The sequence below is a fragment of the Rosa chinensis genome, chromosome 5 (genome assembly GCF_002994745.2).
Source record: "Rosa chinensis cultivar Old Blush chromosome 5, RchiOBHm-V2, whole genome shotgun sequence".
NCBI classification, from domain to species: Eukaryota; Viridiplantae; Streptophyta; class Magnoliopsida; order Rosales; family Rosaceae; genus Rosa; species Rosa chinensis.
The window spans coordinates 9,459,651-9,484,605 of NC_037092.1; the positions used below are offsets into that span (position 1 = coordinate 9,459,651).

The 24,955-nt window shown below is 37.6% G+C and overlaps 4 protein-coding genes, 1 long non-coding RNA gene and 1 other non-coding gene across 6 annotated transcripts; 3 read left to right on the forward strand and 3 right to left on the reverse strand.

Annotated features, from left to right (window-relative positions):
• Positions 1-74: 74 nt before the first annotated feature.
• Positions 75-4,230, reverse strand: LOC112165004 (la-related protein 6A). The gene is made up of 11 exons (XM_024301380.2): positions 3,903-4,230; positions 3,416-3,497; positions 1,763-1,857; positions 1,606-1,677; positions 1,400-1,476; positions 1,221-1,305; positions 1,062-1,109; positions 900-965; positions 679-822; positions 447-543; positions 75-366 (listed from the first exon to the last, which is right to left on the reverse strand). The coding sequence occupies exons 1-11, from the start codon at positions 4,125-4,127 to the stop codon at positions 239-241; spliced, it is 1,119 nt and encodes a 372-aa protein (XP_024157148.1). The 5' UTR covers positions 4,128-4,230; the 3' UTR covers positions 75-238.
• Positions 2,863-3,002, reverse strand: LOC112168568. The gene has a single exon (XR_002924329.1). It is a non-coding gene; the product is annotated as a small nucleolar RNA snoR135 (small nucleolar RNA).
• A 716-nt stretch (positions 4,231-4,946) lies between the features above and the next one.
• On the reverse strand, positions 4,947-8,880 carry LOC112165306. The gene is made up of 3 exons (XM_024301798.2): positions 8,703-8,880; positions 6,335-6,832; positions 4,947-5,692 (listed from the first exon to the last, which is right to left on the reverse strand). The coding sequence occupies exons 1-3, from the start codon at positions 8,788-8,790 to the stop codon at positions 5,097-5,099; spliced, it is 1,182 nt and encodes a 393-aa protein (XP_024157566.1). The 5' UTR covers positions 8,791-8,880; the 3' UTR covers positions 4,947-5,096.
• A 602-nt stretch (positions 8,881-9,482) lies between these two features.
• On the forward strand, positions 9,483-12,000 carry LOC112203084 (F-box protein At1g30790-like). Its single transcript, XM_024344104.1, has 2 exons — positions 9,483-9,557; positions 10,717-12,000. The coding sequence occupies exons 1-2, from the start codon at positions 9,483-9,485 to the stop codon at positions 11,998-12,000; spliced, it is 1,359 nt and encodes a 452-aa protein (XP_024199872.1).
• Positions 12,001-12,895: 895 nt separating this feature from the next.
• LOC112165307 (prefoldin subunit 6) lies at positions 12,896-15,783 on the forward strand. Its single transcript, XM_024301800.2, has 5 exons — positions 12,896-13,047; positions 13,133-13,203; positions 13,385-13,509; positions 14,931-14,991; positions 15,384-15,783. Exons 1-5 carry the CDS (start codon positions 12,969-12,971, stop codon positions 15,438-15,440), a joined length of 393 nt encoding a protein of 130 aa, XP_024157568.1. The 5' UTR covers positions 12,896-12,968; the 3' UTR covers positions 15,441-15,783.
• Positions 15,784-19,399: 3,616 nt separating this feature from the next.
• On the forward strand, positions 19,400-21,541 carry LOC112202022. The gene is made up of 4 exons (XR_002937070.2): positions 19,400-19,736; positions 19,956-20,120; positions 20,231-20,370; positions 21,128-21,541. It is a non-coding gene; the product is annotated as an uncharacterized LOC112202022 (long non-coding RNA).
• The last annotated feature ends 3,414 nt before the right edge of the window (positions 21,542-24,955 follow it).

Consider the following 24,955-nt stretch of genomic DNA (forward strand, 5'->3'; position numbering starts at 1 on the left):
CAACTACTACAGATCCATGACCGATCACCATCGATGCGTCTACATTTTCCACCTTAACACTGAGCGTCAGTCACAAAACAGAACGGATATCTATTGACATCTGGATGGAAATACCAATATCCATTGACGACTATTCAAAACACTCCCCCAGCATGAGTATTCACAATTCGGATTACCAGTTCTCAGTGGTAAAGGAATTAAACAAAAGATACATCTTCATCTGACAACAAATCCCGTGTTAACTCTGATTCGGCACTGGAGTCCGGCCTCGTCCCATTGTGAATCCCCTAGTTCCATCAGGCATTCTAGGGCCAGGTGGTGGCTTTGAAGGTTCAATTGGATGACTAGATGAGGTAGTTCCGTGGCCTGGAGAGGACGGTACCAATTTAGAATTAAAAACGAAAGTCTAGGAAAGGGAAGAAGCCGATTCAAAGTAATCAACATACCAAAACCATTGAGGCCACGATACTTCTGCCTACCAGATTGCCCTCGACTTCGACCCCTGTGCCCAGTTTTCTCCTTGGGCACTTGGTCTCCTCCATCCTACAATGCACCAACAAGTATAGAAACCAGTATCATCCATATTTTGTTCTCCAAGTTTTTCGACTCTATGGTAACTTCACTAATTTCATAGTCAAATATATTCCGGTTGCACAAACAAGAATTCAACACCAATACCTCTTCGTCAGGTGTACCATTGTGATGTTCGTTTGCATTATGAGTCTCCTCGATCCCTGTTTCAGATGTTCGACTACTGCTACTCTTCTCTGAATCAAAGCCCCTGCGGGATTGTCTTCTTTGTCCACTCTGCCCGTACTTACCCTGAAGTAAATAAAAGCACCATTAATCACCTTGCAGCCAAGAATGGAGAAGACGGTAAGTACAAAACAACCAATTACCATCTGCTTAAGAAGCTTCACCCGCATGCCATTTCTCCAATCTTCCTCATTGTTTAAAATAGCAACCTGATCCAAATCAACAGGAAAGAACTGTAACCTAAAACTCAATTATGCAAACTATAGAGTCAAATGCAATGATGGTGAAAAGAGCCAATTACTTACAGCTTTCTCAGTAGCCTCCACGGTATCATACTCTACAAGAGCATGCAACTGCAGAAAAGAACAAAAGCTTAAATTATCATAAGAAAAGAAAACAAAACAAAAAATAATTATGTAGAGGCAGTTCTATGTTAGATCAGATAATCGTTATATGGCCCATACCTTATTACTGATTGGCTTCTCAACCTTGCCGCCTTTTGCAGATGCCTCTATGGCACTTGGGTCAAGTATGCATATATCCTTTATACTGGAAATTTAAAATAAGCATGCAACAATTATAAATTGGAGAAACAGTAATAAGACAGAATCAAACAAAGCAGGATGAGAAAAAGAAAGCATACTTTCCAGCTTCGCTAAACATTTTCTTAAGGTTCTCCACTGAATGATCAGTTGGTAGATTCTCTACCAAAACAGTGAACTGCAATGCACAAACCAAACGTTAAAAAAAAAAATACATAAAATTTTTATAAAAAAAATCTTATAACAGATCAGATTTCCTAAAAAGTAAAAATAAAATAATTTAGAATATCAAGTTCCACCAGAATACCTTTGGATCCCTTGTTTCAGGTAATGGTAGAGGATGAAGTCGTTTCACCTTCTTCCCATTCGAACTCACAACCTACAAGAAGACAATTTTACACTTGTCATTTAGGATGTTCAGATCCCATTAACATAAACACTTTACAAGAAAAGAAGAATGTTACAAGGAGGGAAGAGTCCTTCAAAGCAGCCACTATTAACGAGTTGTTTTGAATAAGCTTTTTCATTTTTCTGAAGGACGCAATAACCGAAATAGGAACTGCAATAAGATAAGCCAAAAATTAGTGGGAACTGTCATATTAATACATGAAACAACATACATCTCTCTACTAACAGGTTGGATCAATGAGTCCTAAATGTAATTAAATGCAAACAAACAAATTTGGTTATCATCACTTCTAAGCATCGGCACCCTTAGAGTTTTCAAGATAGAGATTAATACATCTTATATTACAGATTTGACTCTTCAATCAAGTAAAAAGCCCCTGTCATGTGCTTGTGAATCTTCCATTTAAAAACAGAGATCATGACGAAATGAAACGGGCAAAGGCAATAGCTAGTGGTAACAAAAAGATGTCACACACACTAGCATAGAGAACGGAGGAAGGGAGACAGAAGTCTAAGAGATAAGATTACACTGAGCCAGAAACAAGGCACAATAAAAAATATCTAGAAAGTCTCTTGCAAAAGAATTCTACGAATAGAGAAAGAATCAGTCAGCAGTCATTTGCGTCATTCAATCCTAACCAAGATGCTCAGCACAGCTAATTCTAGCTGCACCAGGAAAACACCCAGGTAAGGCAAACTGTCAGAAGTACCTGCTTTACTCATCACTTTCGTCTTCTCTAGTCTAGTATTGCAAATCTATATGATTGACATTATAAAATACAACTGTCTCGATATCCTAGTAGATAACAAATTATACCAAGGACTAGTCTAGAAAGTGGAATAAGCCAAGTGCATAAGAATTGGGGGACATAAAAGTGCAAGTCTCAATCAGGTGATTGTCAAACGAAGGAATCCACCAGATACCAATGCTACTTAGATCATTCAACTGCGTGAATTGGACCTCTTGCATTGCTCTAATGACACAAAATACTTCACATAATGACATAGCGTTCTGAAGCTATTTGGCCCACTTCTTAAGTAATCAACATTAGAAAGGAAAATAAAGTACCACCAGAGACCACTAGGAACTACATGTGGACAAACTTGAAGGGCAGACATAACACTTTCTTGGGTAAGGGATGAGAAAACAAGGGTTAAATTTGGGGAAGATGATAATTGCAAATTTCAACAGGTTGCATGAAATACAACTGCCCATCTTCCCCGAGATTGGATCTTGCAGGGAACTTCGGATCAAAGTGCACTGATTACAGCACTGTGCCGATACACCCCTGCATACCACCTAAAAACACACATATGAATCGAAAAACAGAACCAAATTTCACACTCATTAACACATACACCGATGCAGTAACTGAAACACGGGCATAGAGATACTGCTATGGGTAACACATAAGACAATGGATTTGCTTAAACACCTTTGGAAACAAGAGGAAAAAAGAAAAATTAAACCACAAGTCACCAGGCAATTACATTTCATCGAAAATGTATTTTCTGCTATTTTCTGAATCACTTGTTAGGAAAAGGACATTTCCATGAAAAGCAACTAAGGAGTCATATGGGGAAAAACAGGAAAGCTACAAGTTAATGTGGGCAAACAAATCAGACAGAAGGACATGCAAGTTTCAGTTCTGAACAGAATAAGTCAGACGATAACTTGATCTAATCAAACACATACACCAAGTACTCACCAAAACCTTCTTTGTTCTTTTTAATCAAACTCAACATGTATTTGTCATTAGGCAAATTTTCATCACTAAAGTAATATTCCACCTGCAAAACCACAAAAAAGGAAAGGTGTTACACAGAACCTTAATTAATATAGTATGATTTACAAATGTCAACGAAAAAGTTACCATTATTGAAACAACTACTTAGCTTAGCTTTCTAATCAAAACTTAACCTCTTTGACATCACCATTTCTATGCCCTACTTGATTTATGTTAGAAGCTAAGCAAGAGCCTAAACTAGCACATTGTTCTCTCTTGATTTCATCTTAAAGTAATTTCAAACAAGCACTAAATTAATTTTGACCTTACCATGCATATGAACATAAATTCACAAATTCTAAACCTACTCAAACAATTAGAACAGAGAATGCAATTCTAGGGTTCATAATCAACAACACAACAAAGAACTCAAGGCTATTACAAGATCCAGAGATAATAGGGATCTTGCCTGCTTGATAATCTTTTGTTTAAGATCCTCGGTGAGAGCACCGCCGGCCGATTGATCGGGGTCGTCGTCGGACGGCAACCGTAGAATCTCGGAGGACGCGCCGTGATCGGGGGATCCAACGGGCGAGACATCGGAGTCGTTGGGCGGAGACGGTGCAGTGGAGTCGGCGGTGGTGACGGCGACGGCGACGATGGCTGCGTCGGCGGGCCCCTCTTCGCCTTCCATATTAGGGAAAAAACAAAGAGAGGGAAGAGAGAGGAGGGAGAGACCCTTCACGAGTGTTTGAAATGCGGAAATAGACCCCCCGCCTCTTTCTTCTCCTAATTTCTGGTCGCTTCTCCTTAACCCTTATATAGAATTGGAAGGCCCCCCGTGACGTCTGTCTGTCCGGGTTATTTTCGTCATTTCAATACCCCTTAAATAAAAAATTAGAATATATACATCTATATCTATACTATTATTAAGAGAAAATACTTTGTTCTCTAAAATTGAAATTTTTTACTAATTTAACATTTATATATTAAAAAACTATTAAATATAATTAATCATCTATACTATTATTAAGAGAAGAGAGCTTGCTCTCCAAAATTAATTTTTTTTACTAATTTAACCTTTATATATTAAAAAACTATTAAATATAATTAATCAATAAGGATAATATGGTAAATTGTAAGATAGAAAAAAAAAATAAAAGCAGAAAATGTGGTAGTTGTACGGAAAATTTTTCCACTACATTTAACTTCTCTCCACTACAACAAGCATATATTTTGACCTTAATCTAGGCACTTAGCTACATTCATCGAATTTGAGGACAACAATCATAATTATCTCGAGGATACAAATTTAAACATTTAGTTATGTCAAATCATGAAATGGCTCTCTCTAGCAATATTGCTAGGTCTATGTAGTTACGATCCGTTAATTTTGTCAACATAGTTTTCTTGAAACTAAAGTGACTCGTTCATTTGGTTGACAGAAAGAAAGTGATTCGTTAATTTGGTTGATGGAAAGAGCATGAATTTGCCGGTTGAAATGATACAAAAATTGGAACAAGGAGAAGGGCATTCTCATTCTCATAGCAAAACTATTAAAGCAAATACCACATACAACATAGGACTTGGGAGTATTGTTTGCCAACACTCCCATGCCATAAGTTACCCAAATGATAAACTCCTATAACCAGAGTCACCCTACCTAAACCAAAAACAACACAAAAACCCACAAAGCCACCCCAAGCCTTAGGCCCAACCCTCCAAGCCCATTTCTCCTTGACCCTGAAAACCAAACCCTAACATCATCAACCACAGGTCCACACAGTGAGCTCATATCATCAGTCCTTGTGTTATAGTACACACTGTAGAATGCAATCCTTGACCTCTCAGCTTTGGCAGTGAAATTCACATTGGCACTTTGGAATGTGCTGTTGGAATTAGGGGTGTAATGGACATTTTGGGCTTGGTCGCCGGCAAAGGCCATGACAGCAAGAGGCTGCTTGCATTTGTCATTGGCATGGCCTAAAGAGAAGGTGAGGGTATATGGCTTGTTCGGTTTAGTTTCAACCATTTGGGAAATGATGCCTTCCTTCCCAGAAAGCAATTCTATCGCTCTCTTGCCCTGTGGCACACTGAAGTGGTAGGAGTCAATGTAACGAACAGCCCGATTGGATTCAACATTCCAACCCGGTAAGGACGATGTTTCTTCGTCGAGGTTTGTAGGAAGGAGCACTCCTAAAGAGACGTTTGCAAGCATCCATGGACCTTCCTCAAAATCACCATTAACCACTGCATTGTCTGCACAAAGCATGGCAAATAATAACTATTTAGTAAAATAAAATCAAATGGTAAATCTTCTACTTGTGGGATAGTAATAGTCAGGGTACTAAAAGAAGTCCCATTTAACAAGGCAGTTCATCACATGCATCTTAGGGTAAGAACAAATACTGGAAAATGAGTTCCTTTTTTCACTTCTTCTGAACTACTCATATTGACAATTTCCCAAAAAAGTTCTCAAGATGTCGACAATAAAGTCATAATTCGGGTATATTACGATATATTAAAGCACAGGACACATTAACGACTAGAACATACCCGATTACAGATCGGTCATATATCCATGAACAAATATTCTAGTTTCCCAAACCATATTATTTTTATCATAATCGTAAAAGTAACTTTTCTGTTTTTTCTGAATCGTCAACCTAAACCCCATTTTCAAACCTAAACAATTTAAACAATATTATTATTCTAAAAAAAAAAAAACAAACAAACAAACAATATTATCAACCACTCTTACCCTAATGGAACATGCAGTTTTTCTAAAATGTTGACTTTTGACCATGAGAGTAGTTTACTGGGCCACATAGTGGATCATCCCAAGATCAAAAAGATCAACGAGCGCGGGAAGAAAAAGTAAAAAAAAAGGAACACACTTACTTTTGGGCTTATCAGGGGTAAAGAGCTTCTTGATAGCAACGTCATCAATGATGGGCCCACAAGTAGGGTCGTCCTCCATCCCTGGGTTCCTGAACACCAGCTTCACATCATCCTCTTCGGCCTCAAAAGCCCACGCGTACGGGTCCCAGCCCTGCACGCTGTACAATGTCTGCAGGTCTATCGTCTGCGACGCGGGAAGCACCGACACGTTCAGCGACTCCAGCTGCGCGCAAGTGCGAGCCGCGCTGAACGTGACGGAGTAGATCGACCCCTTCTCCACCTTGATGTCCTGGCTCACTTCGGCGTCGTTTCCGAGCCGGACTGCGTGTCTACCTTGCGGTACGATGAGGAGCATCCCACCCTGTTTTTGCCCGGCCTCGACTACCTCAACGGTGCCGTTTGATTTCCAGCTGGGGATCCCTGTGGGCCCGTCTACTATAGCGTCACTGGAGAAACCGCCGGTTGGAGTTGCCTCAAAGTCTCCATTTGGTAGTGGTCCTGATGCAATAAAAAATTTAGTTTCTTAATGAAATTTTAGATCAAACAATTTTGGAGAAATTCAAATTTACTAAAAAATGTTGAATTTTTGTATATGCGGATTTCTACTATGTTGTTCAACATCGAAGTCACAATCTCAATCCATCGATTTGGTTTTAGTATTCAGATTTTACTATATTGTAAGAGTGATTATTACACATCGAATAATATGATACAAGACAATGTATATAGACTTCAACCTAATCTGAAAACAGGTGGACCATATGCAATAAGACATAGACCAAATTTTAGGTCGAATTCAAACCTTATGGACTCAACTATGTCAATGTCAATGTTACTCATATACACATGCATAACCAAATAAAGAAACGACAACTTCAAAACATCTTTAATGTGTTTTTTGGTGCATTGAACCCTAATTTCAAATCCATATTTTCTTTATAAATTCAATGACATGTACTATACAGGCCCCAAAATGTAAATTGATTGCCCTTTGGTAATTGAATGGTAGTAGAATATGAACAAACTATACATCCAAGTCATGGTCATTTCAAGGTCCTACAAAGATTGGAAAATTCTATTACTCTGCCCCTTTCCACATCTCAAAAGGGGGACCTCTAAATTACCAACTATACACGGTTAAGGGTCAAAAAATTAGTCATGGGGAAGTCAAATGTTGAAGCAAAAAAACAACAAAAAACACATATGTATTCTCTATCATGACAGATTGACAGATATGACAGTAGGAAAAATCCTACCCACCAAACGATACACCTTGCAGATAATAATAATAACACTACTAGTAAAGGTTGAGAAACACTGTCATTCTCAGGGTGTTGTATTATATATTAAATATGATTTTTTGGAAATTTTTGCCTTTTATCTAAATATTCTAATTCTGTGCTCCATGTATCCCACTCTTCACAAACCCATAAGGTCCAATTTCCTATCTCCCTTAAAGACAGAGATAACCTTATCCATACATGGGCCTCACTTCTAAGGAAGCCCATTTAATGAAAAATAATAATGTTAACCATAAAAAGTTAAAAAGCAAAAACTTTGGGTAAACGCGTGGACCCAATCAGAGTCAAAAAGTTGAAATTTTACCCGCAAACACAATTGGGTTATTGGGATAGTGATCTATATTCTACAGGATAGGTAGAAATTATTTAGGGGGCAGTCTCCTTTTACGGAAAGGACTTTGTCCTTTTGTACATTTAGCGCAAAAAGAGGGAATAAATTTGGCGCGAAGTGTGTCCTGTTTGGTCATTTACCTAGAAGGTACCGATGAGTAATAATAAGCTAGAAACTTTTACTTTCTTCTGGACAAAGAATTCTTGTTAGTACTAAGCTAAGAACCTCTAAAGTGGAGGCTAGAGCCAATAAAAACAAGGAAGAAAGAACGAGGCCTCTAAAGTTTTGATCTAAAATCTTCAAGGACCCATGTTTCCCTTCCGAAAGAAAACTAAAGCGTAAAGTGTATCGATAAAGTGTTCGGCAAATACCTCAAATGAGTGACTTAGAGAAATTAGAAGTATTGGAGACCACTGTGGAACAGAATCTCAAGAAACCAATCAATGGTGGTGGAGGTCTCAGAAAACTGTCACTAATTCCACCAAATGCAGCAGAAAGATCTCTACGCTAAACAGAAATAGTTGCTTAATTTGAAGAACCGGAACACAAAATTGTAAATCAAATCCAAACCTCGACTACTAATCAATCTTTCATACTAACTTTGGACTGAACTGTTCATCAGATCTTAGAGTTGAGAAGAAACAGAAACGCACCAAACGAACACAGAACAATACGTAATCATGAAACCAACCTAATCAAGGAGATGTAAAGGTTTTCAAACCCAGAAAAAGCGTACCATCTAAAGCTGAGATTTGAGAAGCCAGAGAACCAAGAACAAGCATAAACGGTAAGACCCATTTGGGTGTTGCGGAGCTCCGACCCATCTTCAAGCCCAAATACGCTCTCAGCTTCTCTCTCTCTCTCTCTCCCTCAACTGAGCTTATAGTGACAGAGGCAAGTGACTGAGAGTGAGAGAGTGGCTTTTTATACAAAAAGATTCCAGTTCGATCGTCTTTATTCTTTAGCTTCGTAAGTAGGTTTTACTTTTAATAATCAAAGTTTCACTTTAATATGATTAATTTGACTATAATGGCCGGGATTTTTTTTGTTTTTATTGATTTTATTCTTTTTGCGAATTTACAAAATCAAAAAGAAAAATGTGAAATAGGGAAAAGTCGGCTTCATGTTCCCACCTAGAAACTTTTTTATTATTGAAATTAAATAATTGTTTATTGGATGGTGCCGTGTTTTGAGAACCGTGGTCTATTGCGGCGGGCCCAACCTACATCCGCCGTTTCATGCTCCTTTGACAGTCTTCAAAGCACTCGTGAGTTTCTTTCTTTATTTCTTTGTCCCCGGCCAAAAGAAAAAATTTGGTAAATTTTGTTTCCTTTGGTTTTACAAACACTTACTGAATGTTAAAAAAAAATTACTTTACCCACCGGAAAGATAAAACCCCAACGTCTTAACTCGTTTCTTCAACCGTCTGATATTCTCAATGATGATTTGTATAGGATATGAGAGAGTATCATATCTACGCATTCATCAAATAAAAAGAACACATTCATACAGAAAAATGGTTGCAACTCTTGTTTGTATTAAGGAACTCTTTTGTGTAGAGATGATGGAATTTGATTTAATGAATAATAATGTAAGACAATTCATGGCAACTCAGGATTTACGTTACAACTAAATATATTCTCAAATTTTGATAATTTTATTTTATGTTAAGTGATAATGTGCGGAGAGAAATACATATTTGGAAAAAAATGATGCACTTATCATTTCCATACTTGCTACAAAATTTTAATTGCATCCATATTATTTTCTTCTTAGATTATTTCCAAAATTTTCTTAAATCACGAATTTATACCCGCTCGCCAGACACGTTTTTCTATTATATTACCGTTCCACCTACCCATTTCTTTTCTCAGTCATATTGTTTTTGTTCAGATGAACCCTGACTTCACTCTTTCACGGAATTTTAAGTCATTAACTGACAAAACAGCTAACGTCTGATCTCGTGTTTCTCGACCTCCTCATATTTTCACTCTCAGATCTCACTTGATCCTCTTAACTTATCTTGCTTTCTCCGTGATTACATCTGCTATCTTCGAAATCCTAACTTTACTTTCTCTCAAAATCTCGATTGATTAGCCGACGTCTTTCTCTCATTTCTCTAAAACCTCGTGTGTTCCCATCCTCAATCTCATTTGCATCTCTTAAGTCCTCTTTCCTCCCTCAACCGGCATTAGATCGACCACCACTTTCATTGAAGTGCACTTCTTGTTTCCATAATCAATCCAAAATTTGCTTGAAACTAATGGTAAGGAATTTTTTTTGGTATCAAATATTGAATTTTTTGTTTTATTGAACTTTTTGTTAAGAGCAACCCTCACTTGTTCATGAGATACAATATATGTTGCCTCTTCTTGGAAGATCAATGTAGTAATGTACCATACCTGTGGTTATTTGATTGCTTTTATTATCATGAATTTTATTTTTATTTTTGTTGTTGCAATGAGTGATAGCAGAGGAGCAACCTCTTTAACACTCTAATATTTTTTTTTAATTGTTTTGGTTCTTTACATTTACGGTTTACCGTTTGGATTTAATTTGATTTTCGATTCTTTTGTTAGATGATTTTTTTTTTATGACTGTTTGGATCAATATTATTATTTTTATGTGTTCATTTTTTTTATTTCAGATTTCTTTAGATGACTCACTAGATATGTTATTGATGCACATATTAATACACTTGCTTAAATAAAACAGTAATGTTTTGTTTTGTTTTCATTTCTTTTTGTTAGGCTCGTCACACCTACAATTTGAGAAGCAACAAGTCTAGAAAACTGGAGGATGATCCAAATCCAGAGCTCCCTATTGAACTCAGAGGTGCTGAAATAATCCCAATTGAAGTCAGAGATGCTCAAATACTCGCGAGGCTACCAGCTAAGGACCTAATGCGCTTCAAGTGCGTAAGCAAGTCTTGGTCATCTCTCACCCGCAACCTCGACTTGGTTAGAGCCTATAGGAAATTCAACAAGCAAACCCACCTCCTCTTCTTCGTTTGGGATGGAAACAGAAACCAACAACACCTTTTCTCTGTGCAAACAGACCCCACGGGAATTAGTAATCGAACGCCGGCAACCCTTCTTTTCTCCATAGAGTTATCCCCAGGTCCATTTCCATTTACAACACATATGAGGGGTGCCAATGGCTTGACCTTTGTTCATAATGCATACGGCACTTTGACCAGTGAGGAATACGACTCCATTTATGTTCTGAATCCTTGTAGTCGGGAGCTTTTCAATCTTCCATATGTTACCAATCAAAGAGCCCATCATATATACCACTTTGGGTCCTGTACTTCTGCGACAAACGAGCACTACAAAGTTCTCCAAGTCGAAGAGACTCCAAACGAGAAATGCGTGTTCAAGATTTACACACTGGGCTCACATACTTCATGGAGGCACATAGAGAACAATGAGGTCACCGATACTCTCCCTTTTGATGTGAAAAGCCGATCGTTTGCTGACAGTAGTTCTAGCGTGTGCGTCGATGGGGTTATATATTGGACTCAAAGGAGGAGTGCTACTTCAAACCCGGTGCCACATGAAACATCATTGATTAGAATCATGGAGTTTGAAAGAGCAGAAACTGTGATCGTGGCATTTGATGTTGAAGATGAGAAGTTCAGAGTGATTCCTCCGCCTAGGGCTTGCAGTTGCAGTAATGCTGTCATGTTCAACAAAATAGTGGAAGTGTGTGGATGTGTGGCTCTACTATATGTCATCGAGCAACAGCAGCAGATCGAGCTATGGGTTTTGAGGGACTCCCGGAATCACCGGTGGGTGAAGGAGACGATTCGTGCTCCTTTTCCGGTGATGGGACTCGGGCGACGTGCTCTGTATAGGATCCTCACAAGAGGAAAGTTTGTGTTCTTCAGAGGAGATGATAGGGTGTTTTATTATGATATGGAGAGTAGGAGTTTAGACGGCAGTGAAATAATCTGGCCCCAAGGGATTCGTGGAATGAGAGAGTGGTTACGGTTGGTGGAGATGTATGATGATGCCATTGTCTCATTGAGATGAATTGGAGACGACCGCCCTGTTTCATCACTGCTTCAGTGGTTTCTTCTTTGGTGTGCAAATGTAATTTGTAAGGCTTAATTGTGAGAGGAATAAACTTGAGAGCTATATTTAGTGTTATGCATATGCAGTATGAAATCTCATTTGTTATCATAGTTATGGAATAATTTCTTGTGATGAACAACCCTCTATCCAATACATTACTTTTGTTCATAATTTTTTATTTTATTACAAAATACCTCAAAGGAGACGTTCATCAAAAATCTAATCTCAACTGTTCATCATGAGTCGAAGGATTTTGGAGAACTCCACTTTCAGTGTCTCTAAGATTAAGAAACTGTTCAGTTATCCCCAAAGTGAGCAACAAAGAAAAGTATTTATATTTGGACTTTAGTATGCGTCTCAACATCTTTATCGGTAATTATTAGACACAAGATCTCTCGTACGTGCATAAAATCACCACAGTTTCATTCAAAAAAGCTTCTCAATCCCTTGCAAAGTATCGAGATGATCTCGCATTTTCTCTGCCTCAATTTGTACACACCTTTTTAAAGTTTCTCTCATGTTTTTCATTACATGTTCACTATTTGTTTTTTTTTTTTTTTTTGAATAAGTTCACCATTTGTTTTACAGGTCATTTTTTTAAACATCATATCTACAATAAGATTAAACAATTTGAAGATCCTCTAGCCATCAAATAAATAAATTATTCATCACGAAAATGTTAGATTTTACCAAAACTCCTGAGACTAAACAATTTTTGAATCAATTTGTGACAGAAATAATCTTTAAAATGCGATCACGAAAAGAATATTATCCACATTAAGAAGAAAAAAAGAACAAAAACACACGCAAACACAGGCCCAAGGCCCCGTTGTAATTGAATAAAGCCCATCGTCTTAGTAAGACGGAAGCAAAAGGTTTAAGCGAGACAGAGACCTAAAGCCGAAGAAGAAGAAGAAGCAAAATCAATGGGGTCGTCGTCAGCTCAACGAGAGCTTCAGCGCGAATTGGAAGCCAAAGCTAACGATCTCAGCAAAATCCAAAAGGGCAAGTCATACATATCACTCTCTCTCTCTATTCGCTTCTACTTCATCACCTGAAAAACCCTAACAATTTCATGGCTCTGTTTCAGACATTTCAAAGAATCATCAAGTGAGAAAGAAGTACACCATTCAGCTCGGCGAGAACGAGCTCGTCCTCAAGGTCTCGCTTTCTCTCCCTCACTCTGTTTCATTCGATTTTTTTTTTTTGAACTGAAGTCTGATATATATGAATTCTCATTTGATTGCAAGAAAATGAGGTTTAGTGTAGACTTCATAGTTTCCGTGATTGGTTAGTGATTTACTGTTTGATCAATTCGTGATGGGATTGCTTGTGTTTGCAGGAATTGGATCTGCTGAGCGAAGATGCCAATGTGTTCAAATTGATCGGTCCGGTTCTCGTGAAGCAGGATTTGGCAGAGGCCAGGGCCAATGTGCGCAAGAGAATTGAGTACATTTCCGCGGAACTGTATGTTTCTGTTTTCCATTTCATTTTGTGTTTGCTTCTATTTTCCGGTGTAGTTGCAATGTTTGCAGCACTTTTACATTAGCTCATCGGTATGAATTTTCATGGTCGGTAATGTGGAAAGTATTCAGGAAGTGCATATGTTACAGAGTCTCGCACCATCCATATAAATGTAGTTTTGTCTCTGGAGTCTGGAAATTTGAATTTATAGACATTTACACGAATTGATAAATTTGGACATTTGAAATTCTAACTAATATACAGTAAGTCAAGTGCATTTTAATCAGCGTTATGTTTCTCTTGAATTTAGGTATTTCTCACTTTTGTCTATCATGTTGGACATGCTAGCTGCTGTGAAGTAATGTTCATTTGTTCTTGAGTTTTCCTTCTCCTCTTAGTTTTAGAGAGATCTTCAGTTTCGTTTCTTATTTTCTGGCTGTGGATTCCTTATTCACCGTTTGTGTTGATCTTGATGCTATAAAGTTAGATTCTTAAATGCAACCAACCTAATTCTTTTTTTTCTGTGAAGTTGCATATGCTCGTGATCAAATGTCTGACCTATGAGATATAGTTTAAATCCCAAAGCCATTGACAAACAAAATTTCCCAAGGGTAAATTTGTTCTACCAGATGGGGAAGGACTGGGATGTAATAACAGAATGAAAAATGTTGAACTGTGTTCTCATGAACCCCATCCTTAAAGCACTGTTCTTTTGTAATAGCATTGAATTTAAAGGATGTTGAATAGGGATATTCAGAGTTCTTACAAAGTTATGTACTTGGGCCTGTGCTTCATTGGGATGAGTTATAGGTAATATCCATGCTTTTGGTGAACCATTATTCTGTAAGAGTATGTTCAATCTAGTCCTGTGCCTATTGCCTTCATTTATAATTCTGGGCCTAAGATATATCTACTGAAAGTCTGAAACCTATTTTTGGGATAAGCCCCCAAATGAGGAGACAATGGTTAAACAGGAAAATCCAATTAAAAGCAGTTTTTGTGACTTTCTCTGAAGCTGTGGATTCTGTGCTTAGCATTCCCAATCTTGGTTCATTAAAGATTCATCCTCTGCTTAAGCTTATCTTCTTCCTTTTTTGGGCCCATAAGCAAGACACCTTGTTTCAAGGGAGTTATTGGATGGATCGTATACGAGCTCTCCAATACATTTCCTGGTTTGGAATTGAGTATGCATATATTTTCTTTTGTAAAAATTTGTTTGTATCAGTATAGACCATTAGATGTTGTCAGAACTAATTCCTGTCCTTTACAGTGCTAGAAAGCCATGTAAAGTTTCTTTCTTTACCTTTGTAGAGCATGATTATTCTCTTATCTGTTGCCACCACTGTCTTTGTCAGCATTATAGTATTCAATTTTACTTTTTGCATATGTTTGATTGTGAAGTTCTGTATAATTCTGCAAAACAGGAAGCGGCTGGATGCTACTCTTCAAGATATGGAAGAGAAGCAAAATAGCAAGAAAGAAGCAGTATGTGTTCTTCCTCGTTATGTACATCTCAAATGATCATTTATAATATACTGTAGTTGTTCATATGGTGTCTGACTTTTGATCAAGTGTGGTGAATTTATTAGATACTGATGCCAAATTTATAAGACCTGTATGCATGGTTTTACTCATGCTGTGTATTGTAAGTCATACCGTCATGACAAGGACAATCGAGTATCTAGTATAAAACAGATGATTGTGTTGCTTGTTATAATTTGTGCTAATGGTATCTGGACACTAAACCATCAATATTTAGTGGCTAAAACATAAAAGCATATACTATTAAAAACTATAGCCACAACATTATACTTGTTTTAACCAACATAGACATAATTTCAGTATTAATTACTTAAATTGCTCATGTTTTCTTGCAGATTTTTAAAGTACAACAGAGGATTCAATCTCTCCAGGCTGGAAAAGCAAAGGCATAACCTTGTTTAGTGTTGTGTCACTTTGTGAGCAGTAATATTTTCTATAAGTTCCTGTCGATGCTTGAACGTAGTTTCTTTTTTGTTCTAGTTTGTTTAAAGTCCCAACTACCATTCACTCTAGTTGTTGTAGGATATTAGTCTCTTTTGTTCCTGTTTGTTTAAAGCTCCGGTTGCCCATCGGAAACCCTTTTTGTCATATCAGTTATGTACTTGTACTGTAGTTGTAAATGGTTTTGTTGGTAAATTCATGTAACCTTTTGGTTTGTATTGTTTGTAAGTTGTAACTTTAGAAGGGTTTTCTGTTTCACTCTTGTTTTATGAGGGTTCTTGAAAGGTTCAAACATTTGCTATGAAAATGAATTTGTCTATTCTCCATTGGGGTCGTTTCCAATTCCAACAAAATACTTCTAATATAACGAAAAGCTAGAGACAATTTTGGATGAATAATTCTCTATTTCATTCACCTTACAAGAAAGAATTATATACAAATTACAATTGTGTCTAATAAGATAAGTAGTATTCCTAAGGCAAGTAGTAAATCAAATAATACTACAGATATTACAGAATATATACATAAATAAGGTAAGTATGACTCACGCTAACACTCTCCCTCAAGTTGGCGCAGACAGATCACGAATGCCTAACTTGTCAAGTGAGTCATGAAATGCTTTACTCGATACTGCCTTAGTGAGAACATCAGCCAACTGTTCTTTTGAGTGGACAAACGAAAAAGAGATAAGCTTAGCATCAAGCTTCTCTTTAATGAAATGTCTGTCGACCTCAACATGCTTAGACAAGTTGTATTGGGTTGTGAGCAATATCCACCACTGCCTTATTATCACAATACAAATTCATGGCTCGTTTGGGTTTAAATCCCAAATCACGAAGTAAATTTCTCAACCAAAGTCACAAACTCCATGAGGCATACCTCTATACTCTGCTTCAGCACTTGACCTGGCCACAACCTTTTGTTTCTTAGACCATCTCCAACAGATGGGTCTTTTGCCAGATGGACACCTAAAGTTTATTTTTGACCAACCAAACTATTCTCCAACCCATTTGCCTTTTACATGTGTATTTGACATAAGACTCTCCTTTGTCAAATTTGACAGCTTCTTCACTTTCTGTCTTTTTTTTTTGTCTCTCTCTCTCTCTCTCTCTCTCTCTCTCTCTCTCTCTCTCTCTCTCTCTCTCTCTCTCTCTCTCTCTCTCTCTCTCTTTCCCTTTCACGTCTTTCTTCCTCTCCTCTCACCCAAAACTTCAAGCTTCTTCTCTTCAAGTTTCTTTTTTCTTCTTGAATATTAGGAACATGGATAAAAAAAATTTCAGATTCATCTTCAGATGCTGCAAATGAGGAATTTTGGGATCTTTCCAATTCATCATCAAACGAAGAATTGATGAATCTGCAGATTACTGCTCTACAAGAGAAGGGAAGAAGAAGACGCCAGGGTTTGTGAGCAACTGTTTGGTTCCTTCATTTGTTGTGAGCAGCTGTTTGGTTGTTAACAGTCCAATTAGATGAGAAACTGAGTTGCTTTTATTTCCAATAGCTTGTTGTGAGAATGCATATGCGTTAATAATGCAAATGAGTTCAATCATGTCTGTATTGCTTTCTCTGTTAGCAAAATGGAAAGGAAAGTTGATGTGAGTCAAAGCATGTTTTTATTGCTTTCTCTGTTAGCAAAATGGAAAAGAAAGTTTGATGTGCATTAACTAGATGAAATTTGCTTTCTCTATTAGCAAAATGGGAAAGAAAGTTGATGAGTTGTTGGATCATAATTCATATACATATTTGTGCCCTAAAACATGGAAATTATTTGTTCTAAAGTCCAAATTTAATGTTGACTAATCCAATTTCATTATTTCCCTAATCTTGTACTTTTGGTTAACCTTTGTGTTTATTTATATATATTTATTATGTTTTCCTTATCATGCTAGGAAATGATGGAGAAGAATGGAAATGCACTAAAAAGTCAACCCTAGAACATTTTCTTACTCCGGCTAGGAGAAAGTGAGCTAGACAAGAAAGGAGGGGTAGCTGCCTGACCAAAAAAACTCCGAATGAGTTGAAACTCTCCAGTTTCATCCTAGACATCCCAAGGATCATTTTTTATGAAGAGTACTAGAGCTATTTTTGAGTGGAAAGCCTTCAAACAGTCAGTCCAATCTTCTGAAAGATGAAAACTGGAAAACCTGACCTGTACGTATTTCAGAAGGATTTACGATCAAACCACAATGAATTTAACTCTGAGATTCTACCAGGATGATCTAGACTCATGGAGGAACATTTGATATGAAGAAGTCAGAGGCCCATTCTGAATTCTTGGTGGAGATATAATTGAAGGAATAAAGGGGCAGAAAGTGACCTGAAAAACAGCTCAACATATTCCCACCCACATGAAGAAAGCTAGATGCTTTTCTCTTTTTTCTTGGATATATTTTTTTACTCCATTATCTTTAATATATCATCATCACTTCCATATTTCTGCACCTTCATGCTTTGCTTTCATTTCATCATTACTCCATCTTTTCCATATTTTACAAACTCCTTCCATACTCCACTTTCATTATTTTTCTGCCACTCATCATTTCACTCTTCTTTTTCTTCCATATTTAAACACATTCTCCTCTCACTCTTAAGGAATTCCTTCATCCCATTACATCTGATTTCTCTCTTCATCTCCTTCACAAAACCTCCATCTCCACCTCTCAAAATCCAAACCCACAATACCCAATCTACTCCATCATCACCACCACAACTACCATCTTCCACCACTATAAATTTCGTCACCACCACTCAAAGTTAGACAAAGGAGCATCATATCTTCATCACCATCAAGAAGTTCATTATCCATCCATTCCACCATCAAGGAGGATTCAAGGAGCATTGAAGGAGAAAAATGAAGGAGAAGCTACCCATTGATTTGTCAAGCTTCAACTAGTTCTTTCTTCCCTTAACTCTTTAATTTACCTTGATTTACTTTATAGATTTGATGCCAATTTGTATGATTATGAGTGAGTAGTTACTTTGTTGGGGCTAGGGTTGAAAGCCGTAGCCAAACTTGTATGAATTGATGTTTTAATTGGCATTTGTTGTTATTTGTGATTTTCATCTTCATATGCTAATTCAAGAAGTGAATGCATTCATTCAAACTTAACTATTTTGACTGTGTTGTGTTTGTCATCTCATGAAAAAATGTTTAGGGAGTAGTTAACCTTGAACATTAATAGCATGATAGCATCCTCTATGTGCATGTGAGGGTAGTGAGTTAAAATCACCTAGATCTAGAATTGGTTTGCTTGCTTGATTATCTAAACTCAAATCTTTATGCATCTAGGAGCAAGGAATTGATATTTATCCGGTAATATAACTTATTCTTGGGTAGTTAGTTTCGCACTTATCCGGTGGAAATTGATAAAATAAAATGAGTTTAAGCCTTTGTAGTCTTATCCGGATGCAAAGAGGGTAATTAGGAAATTAAAATAGCATCACTTGTATTTGAACTTCAATACTTGCAAGGGAGGTTAGTGGTAGACAATCCAACCCCTAACTTCATCCATTATATTACTAGTTTAGTTTAGAGTAATTTAGTTTACATTTGAGCATTTAATTTAATTTGGTTCACTACTCTATCCAACAAACAATTTCACTATCACCACAATGCACATACTCACCATGAGCCTAGATTTCCTTGTGAATTTAGGTTTGTGATTGTACATTTGCATATTCTAGCTCTCCTTAGGTTAACACCCTAGCTAGTGAAATGAATCCAATCCTCGTGGGTTCGACAACCTTTCTTAAATCCCTATACTATTACTTATACCCCTTATACTTGAGGGTGGCTATTTGGAGTTAAAGTTTATTAACTGAATGGTAAATAGGATTGTTGTTTTGTTTTTGTTAATAGTGATGTATGACTACTGTTGTGTTTTGTTAAACTTTGCAGACTATATACTACTCGTCACCTACGTTTGCTGGTGCCGAATGCATTGATCTTAATTGTACTTGGGTGGAGTTGGTGAAGTTTGACCCTTGCTTCCTTTATACATATTTCGTCACTGATTAAAGGCATATTTCTTGCTGATCTTCGTGTTTAAGGCTTTTGAAAAATTCATCTGTGATATGATTCTTTGGATATATTGATGTAGCATGATGGCTGAATATGTGTTTCCTTGTTGACAACAATTACGCTTAGCATTATATACATTGAGGTTTGCCGAAGACTTAGTCTAACCATAGTGGGATCTCGAGTTGGGGAAGAATTTTTGATCTGGCCGCAAACAGGATATCCAGAGGTTTGTTATTATTGTCACTTTCTACTTTCTCATGGGTTCTTTCAAATGATTTAGTTTGGTAGTCAGTAGCTTATGATGCATAGTTTTTGTTTGCTGATGCATCAAAAATTCATAATACCTACTTTTTGCTATTCATTATCATGTATCCTTACCTGAAATCATGTACGTTTGGTTGAACTTAGAAATTGATAGCCTATCATTGTTCTTGTTTTTGTCTAGGAGCTGTTCAAGGTAACTTCAGGACACAGTCTGTTTGCAATTGTCAATGGAAGGTGTGTCGAAGACCCTAGATCAAAGGCATCGGATTTAACAAGCAATTCACTGTCAGGGCTTGAGATAGCTACAAACCTAGACATTATTGGGATTGCTTTAGCCAATCTTGTTGTAAGTTCTAAAATCACATCATGACAAAGAATTTTATGTATTTTCATGAGCTATAATTGTCTTCACTTGCCATTAACTTTTAATTAACAAATAAATATGAAATATTGCAGAGGCTTCACTGGAAACTTGCTTTAAGATCAACTCATGAACTGATGCTGACTTCTCCACTCAGGCATGTTCACAATGCTCATGATAAACTTTACAAAATCACTAATTCAAAGGCACCTCTGTTACGACCCCAAGAACTTAGGTAATGTTTCTTCTGCCTCCTATGGAAACTGTAAATTTTTTAATGTCACAAGTGTAAAGGGACCAATTTTCATAGTCTTAATTAGTGCAAGGAATGAATATTCTTGTGTGTTATGGTTTGGCAGCTTGACATACATGACTAGCAAGTTCCCGTTGGTTTCTATATTAGAAATGCCATAATGTAATTTTACTTTGCAAATTAAATAAAAGTTAGTTTTTTTTTGTGACATATAACAATGGAAGTGAGGTGATGATAATCTCTTATCGTTGTCAATGATAGGGTTTATGGTTCAATGATAGAAATGTAGCTCCTCAGAGTTTGCTTATTAAATTTATTCTAAGGCTCCACTTTCGTTTTTACATTGTTTGTTCCATTACCATTGTTCTTTAATGGAAATGTTTACATAATTGGGCTTCGAGGAGAGATCATGGCATGATGTTATACTACAATAGGTATGTCTATTTTATAGGTTTACCCAAATTGATTTCGAAATTTCTTAATTCAATTGACTGGTCTGAAGATAACATAATGGTGATTTTTGGTAACTTTTGGAAATTATAAAAACAGTAGTTCTCTAAAAGCTGATTTTTTGAGTTTCTGCAAATTTTCAGTTTAGGATGCAGTCACCAAATTTGGTTTCTTGTTTTGAGTTGCTGGTTTTGTAATTAGACGTGTAGGACCATACAACATTGATTTTTATGTTCTTGAGTTAAATGCCTCACTAAACTGCATTGATTTTTATGTTCTTTTTCTGCAGATAAGTTAAATGCCTCACTAGATGCGGATGAGTTAAATGCAGACGAGTTGACCACCTACCAGATTTGCAGCAAAATGTTATTTGTTCTTTTTCTGCAATATCTTGTTCCTCACTTAGGATGAAGGAATATCATTTAAATTAGTTACTTTTTGCTGTCGTGTTGCATTTTGTGAGACATTCAGCTTTGGTGAGCTTGGTTGGCAGAATAGACTGTCAACTACATGGTCTTTAATTGTTTCTATTACCTAACATGTGACTAATAAAGTTGATGAGTTAATGTGCAGACTGATGTCTTAAATTGATGAGGACTTGTGCATATTGATTTTTGAAGACTAGTTGCTCTTGTGGGGGTCAAGAAAGCCTTCAATCCATTTTAGTTTGTATCAGTTTGTTTCTATCAAATTCAAGCTGTTTCTGTTTCCTGCTAGTTGACTGGCTGTTTCTGTTTCTGTTTCCTGCTATGTATTCCCATCTTGATGTATTCTCATAATCTCAATTGCATCTCTTTTCTCATAATATAAATTGCATCTCTTAAATGGAACCATTCATTGTATGATCTTTGATTACAAGATAAAAAAAGAAGAAGGAAAAACAACATAAATAGAATTTTGGGGCCGTGACCACTTACCCAATTTTAACCTAAAAAATGCCCACTTGCTCCACTAAGAGTTTTTTGACCCCATTTACCCAATTTAATTGCAAATGACATTTTCACCCCCAAACAAATTATTAAAGTACAAAATTCTCTCTCTCCTCCTACCGGACTCTATCTCAGACTCTCTCTCTCTCTCTCTCTCTCTCTCTCTCTCTCTCTCTCTCTCTCTCTCTCTCTCTCTCTCACACCTGCTCCTCCTCGTTGGAACGTCGGAGCCCAAGAATCCGATCCAGGGCGGTGAAGACTTCACTGCAGAAGTCGTCGCCCGGCAAGCCGATGACGGTGATGAAACCTTTCCGGCGGATTTTGGGACAACTCAGATCTGTTTCTTGATCTGAATCTTGGCCGGGTCTTCCTTGGGTAACCCGACGGCGACGAAGACTCAAGGTGGTTGAGGTTGAGGTCGGCGGAGGTGCGGTGGAGGAAGAAGCCGCAGGAGACGAGCGAGTTGGCCCAAAGCTTGAAGACCTGCCTGTCCGATATCGAGTTCAAGATTTGCCGGTCCGATTCGTCCCCAGTCATTCTGATCTGGTGCCCAGAGCAATTCTGGGTGCCCAGATCATTTTTTTTTTTTTTTTGTACATTGTGAACCCCGGGAATGAGGAAGGAATTGCAATGTAACTGTGGGATTTGTTTGATGGTCTACTGGGGGGCAGTAGACACATTATTGGCCCCCAGTAGACTTTGATATGAGGGACAGGGATCACTATAGTGTGGTGTTTTGATAAGTTACATGTTGTTTTCTGTGTATTAAAGTCAAATTATTTGTGAATCCTACAAAAAGGTGCATTTTTGGTGATCTATTGGGAGGCAGTAGAAACATTGGACTTTGTATTGGGGGGCAATAATATGATTACTGGGGGGCAGTAATATGATTATAAATTGATCAATTGTTCCTGTAGTGTATTCATTTTGGTTTTGGGAGTTCATACAATTCACTGGATGGCAATAATATGATTTTTGGGAGGCAATAATATGATTACTGGGGGGCAGTAATATGATTACTGGGGGGCAATAATAGCCGGATTCCGGATTCTAGTCATCGGTCGCCGGATTTCGGTTACCGGTTCCCGGAATCCGGTCACCTTTCGCCGGAGTCCGGTCACCGGTCGCCGGAGACCGCGCCGGCCACTGGTCACCGGAGCACAGCAAGGTGGAAGGTGACTTCTCTCTCTAAGTGAGAAAGAAGGAGAGGGCAAAAAAGTCTCAAAAAAAAAGAAAAAAGAATTAATTGGGTAAAGGGGAAATAATCCCTTAGAGTGTTTTGAGTAAATGGGGTTAAAAAACAGTTGGTGGAGCAAGTGGGCAATTTTTAGCCTAAAATCGGGTAAATGATCATTTTCCCTAGAATTTTATATATTAAAGTAATATTCAAATTTGACATCTCCATTGGAGCTAAAAATAGTCAAAATGTTGCTATATCAAATTTGCCATGTCATATGTCAAATTCAAATTTGACCAAATCCAAATAACAAAGCCATTGGAGATGCTCTTACTTCTCCAAGTAACAAGATTACCACATACAAAAGTGAAGTAACCAGAAGTGGATTTTCTATCCGTAACACAACATGCCCAGTCTGCATCTGTATAACCACTAACATCCAGATGATTATGCTTTGAAAACATCAAGCCTTTTCCAGGTGTAGACTTTAAATCCCTCAGAATACGGATCACAGCTTCCATATGAGTTTCACTTGGATTGTGCATGAATTGACTCACAACAGTAACTGCATATGCAATGTCTGGTCGAGTATGTGAGAGATAGATTAATATGCCAACTAACCTCTGATAGCGAGCCTTCTCTGTAAGAGTTTGATTAGGGTACTCAGCCAATTTATGATTTTGCTCAATAGGAGTATCAGCAGATCTACAACCTAGCATTCTTGTCTCTGTTAACAAGTCAAGCACATATTTTCTTTGACACAAGAAAATTCTTGAACTCCCCCTGGAAACCTCAATCCCCAAAAAATATTTAAGAGAACCAAGATCTTTTATCTCAAACTCTGATGCAAGCAGATCTTTTAATCTTTCAACCTCCTTTGAATTATCTCCAATATTTATCATATCATCGACATAAATAATCAAGGCAGTTAATTTACCTTCACGGCGTTTCAGAAACAACGTATGGTCAGAGTTGCTCTGTTTGTATCCAAAATGACGCATGGCTTGAGAGAATCTACCAAACCAAGCTCGTGGTGATTGTTTGAGTTCATACAAGGACGTATTCAACTTACACACAAATTTTCCTCTTGTGCTTGCCTCATATCCTGATGGTAGATCCATATAGGCTTCTTCAGATAGCTCTCCATGTAAAAAGGCATTCTTCACATCAAACTGTTGCAAAGGCCAATCTAGATTAGTTGCTAGAGACATCAACACTCGAACAGTATTAATCTTCGCTACTGGAGTAAAGGTCTCCTCATAATCCACGCCATATGTTTGAGTATATCGCTTTGCAACAAGTATTGCCTTATATCTGTTCACTGAACCATCTGCATTGTGTTTGATAGTGAACACCCATCTACATCCAACAACTCTCTTTTCTTGTGGAGGTGGCACCAACTCCCAACTATTATTCTTCTCCAATGCCTCCATCTCTTTATTCATCGTTTGAGACCATTTGGGATCCTTAAAAGTATCCTGCACTTTACTGGAAACGCCTACAGAGGATATTTGATTCACAAATGAAGCATGGGATTTGGATAACCGATGGGTGGATACAAAGTTAGCTATGGCATACTTAGACTTAACATCTAAACTTGGTTCATATTGACGAGGTGGTTTACCTCGGGTGGACCTAGGAGGCAAAACATACACACTATCACTATTATCAGAGTTAGAAGAAACACCAATAACGTCAAGATTGGGACGCTCCTTAAGGATTGGTTGACAAGGGTTATCTGTATCTGAGAGGGGTGGAGGGGCTTGGCCTTCTTGGACTGCTAAATTTTGGACGTCGTGTTCTGGTTCTTCTGGCGATCGATCGCTAGGAATGGAACGATCGATCGTTTTGCTACTAGGAGCTTCTGCCTCGCTGAACGATCGATGACCAGGAATGGAACGATCGATCGTTTGGCTACTGTCTTCTTCGAACCTGTCTGGTGATCGATCGCTGGCATTCTGGTGATCGATCGTTGGACCCGAAATTACATGATCATCATCTTCAATTGGCT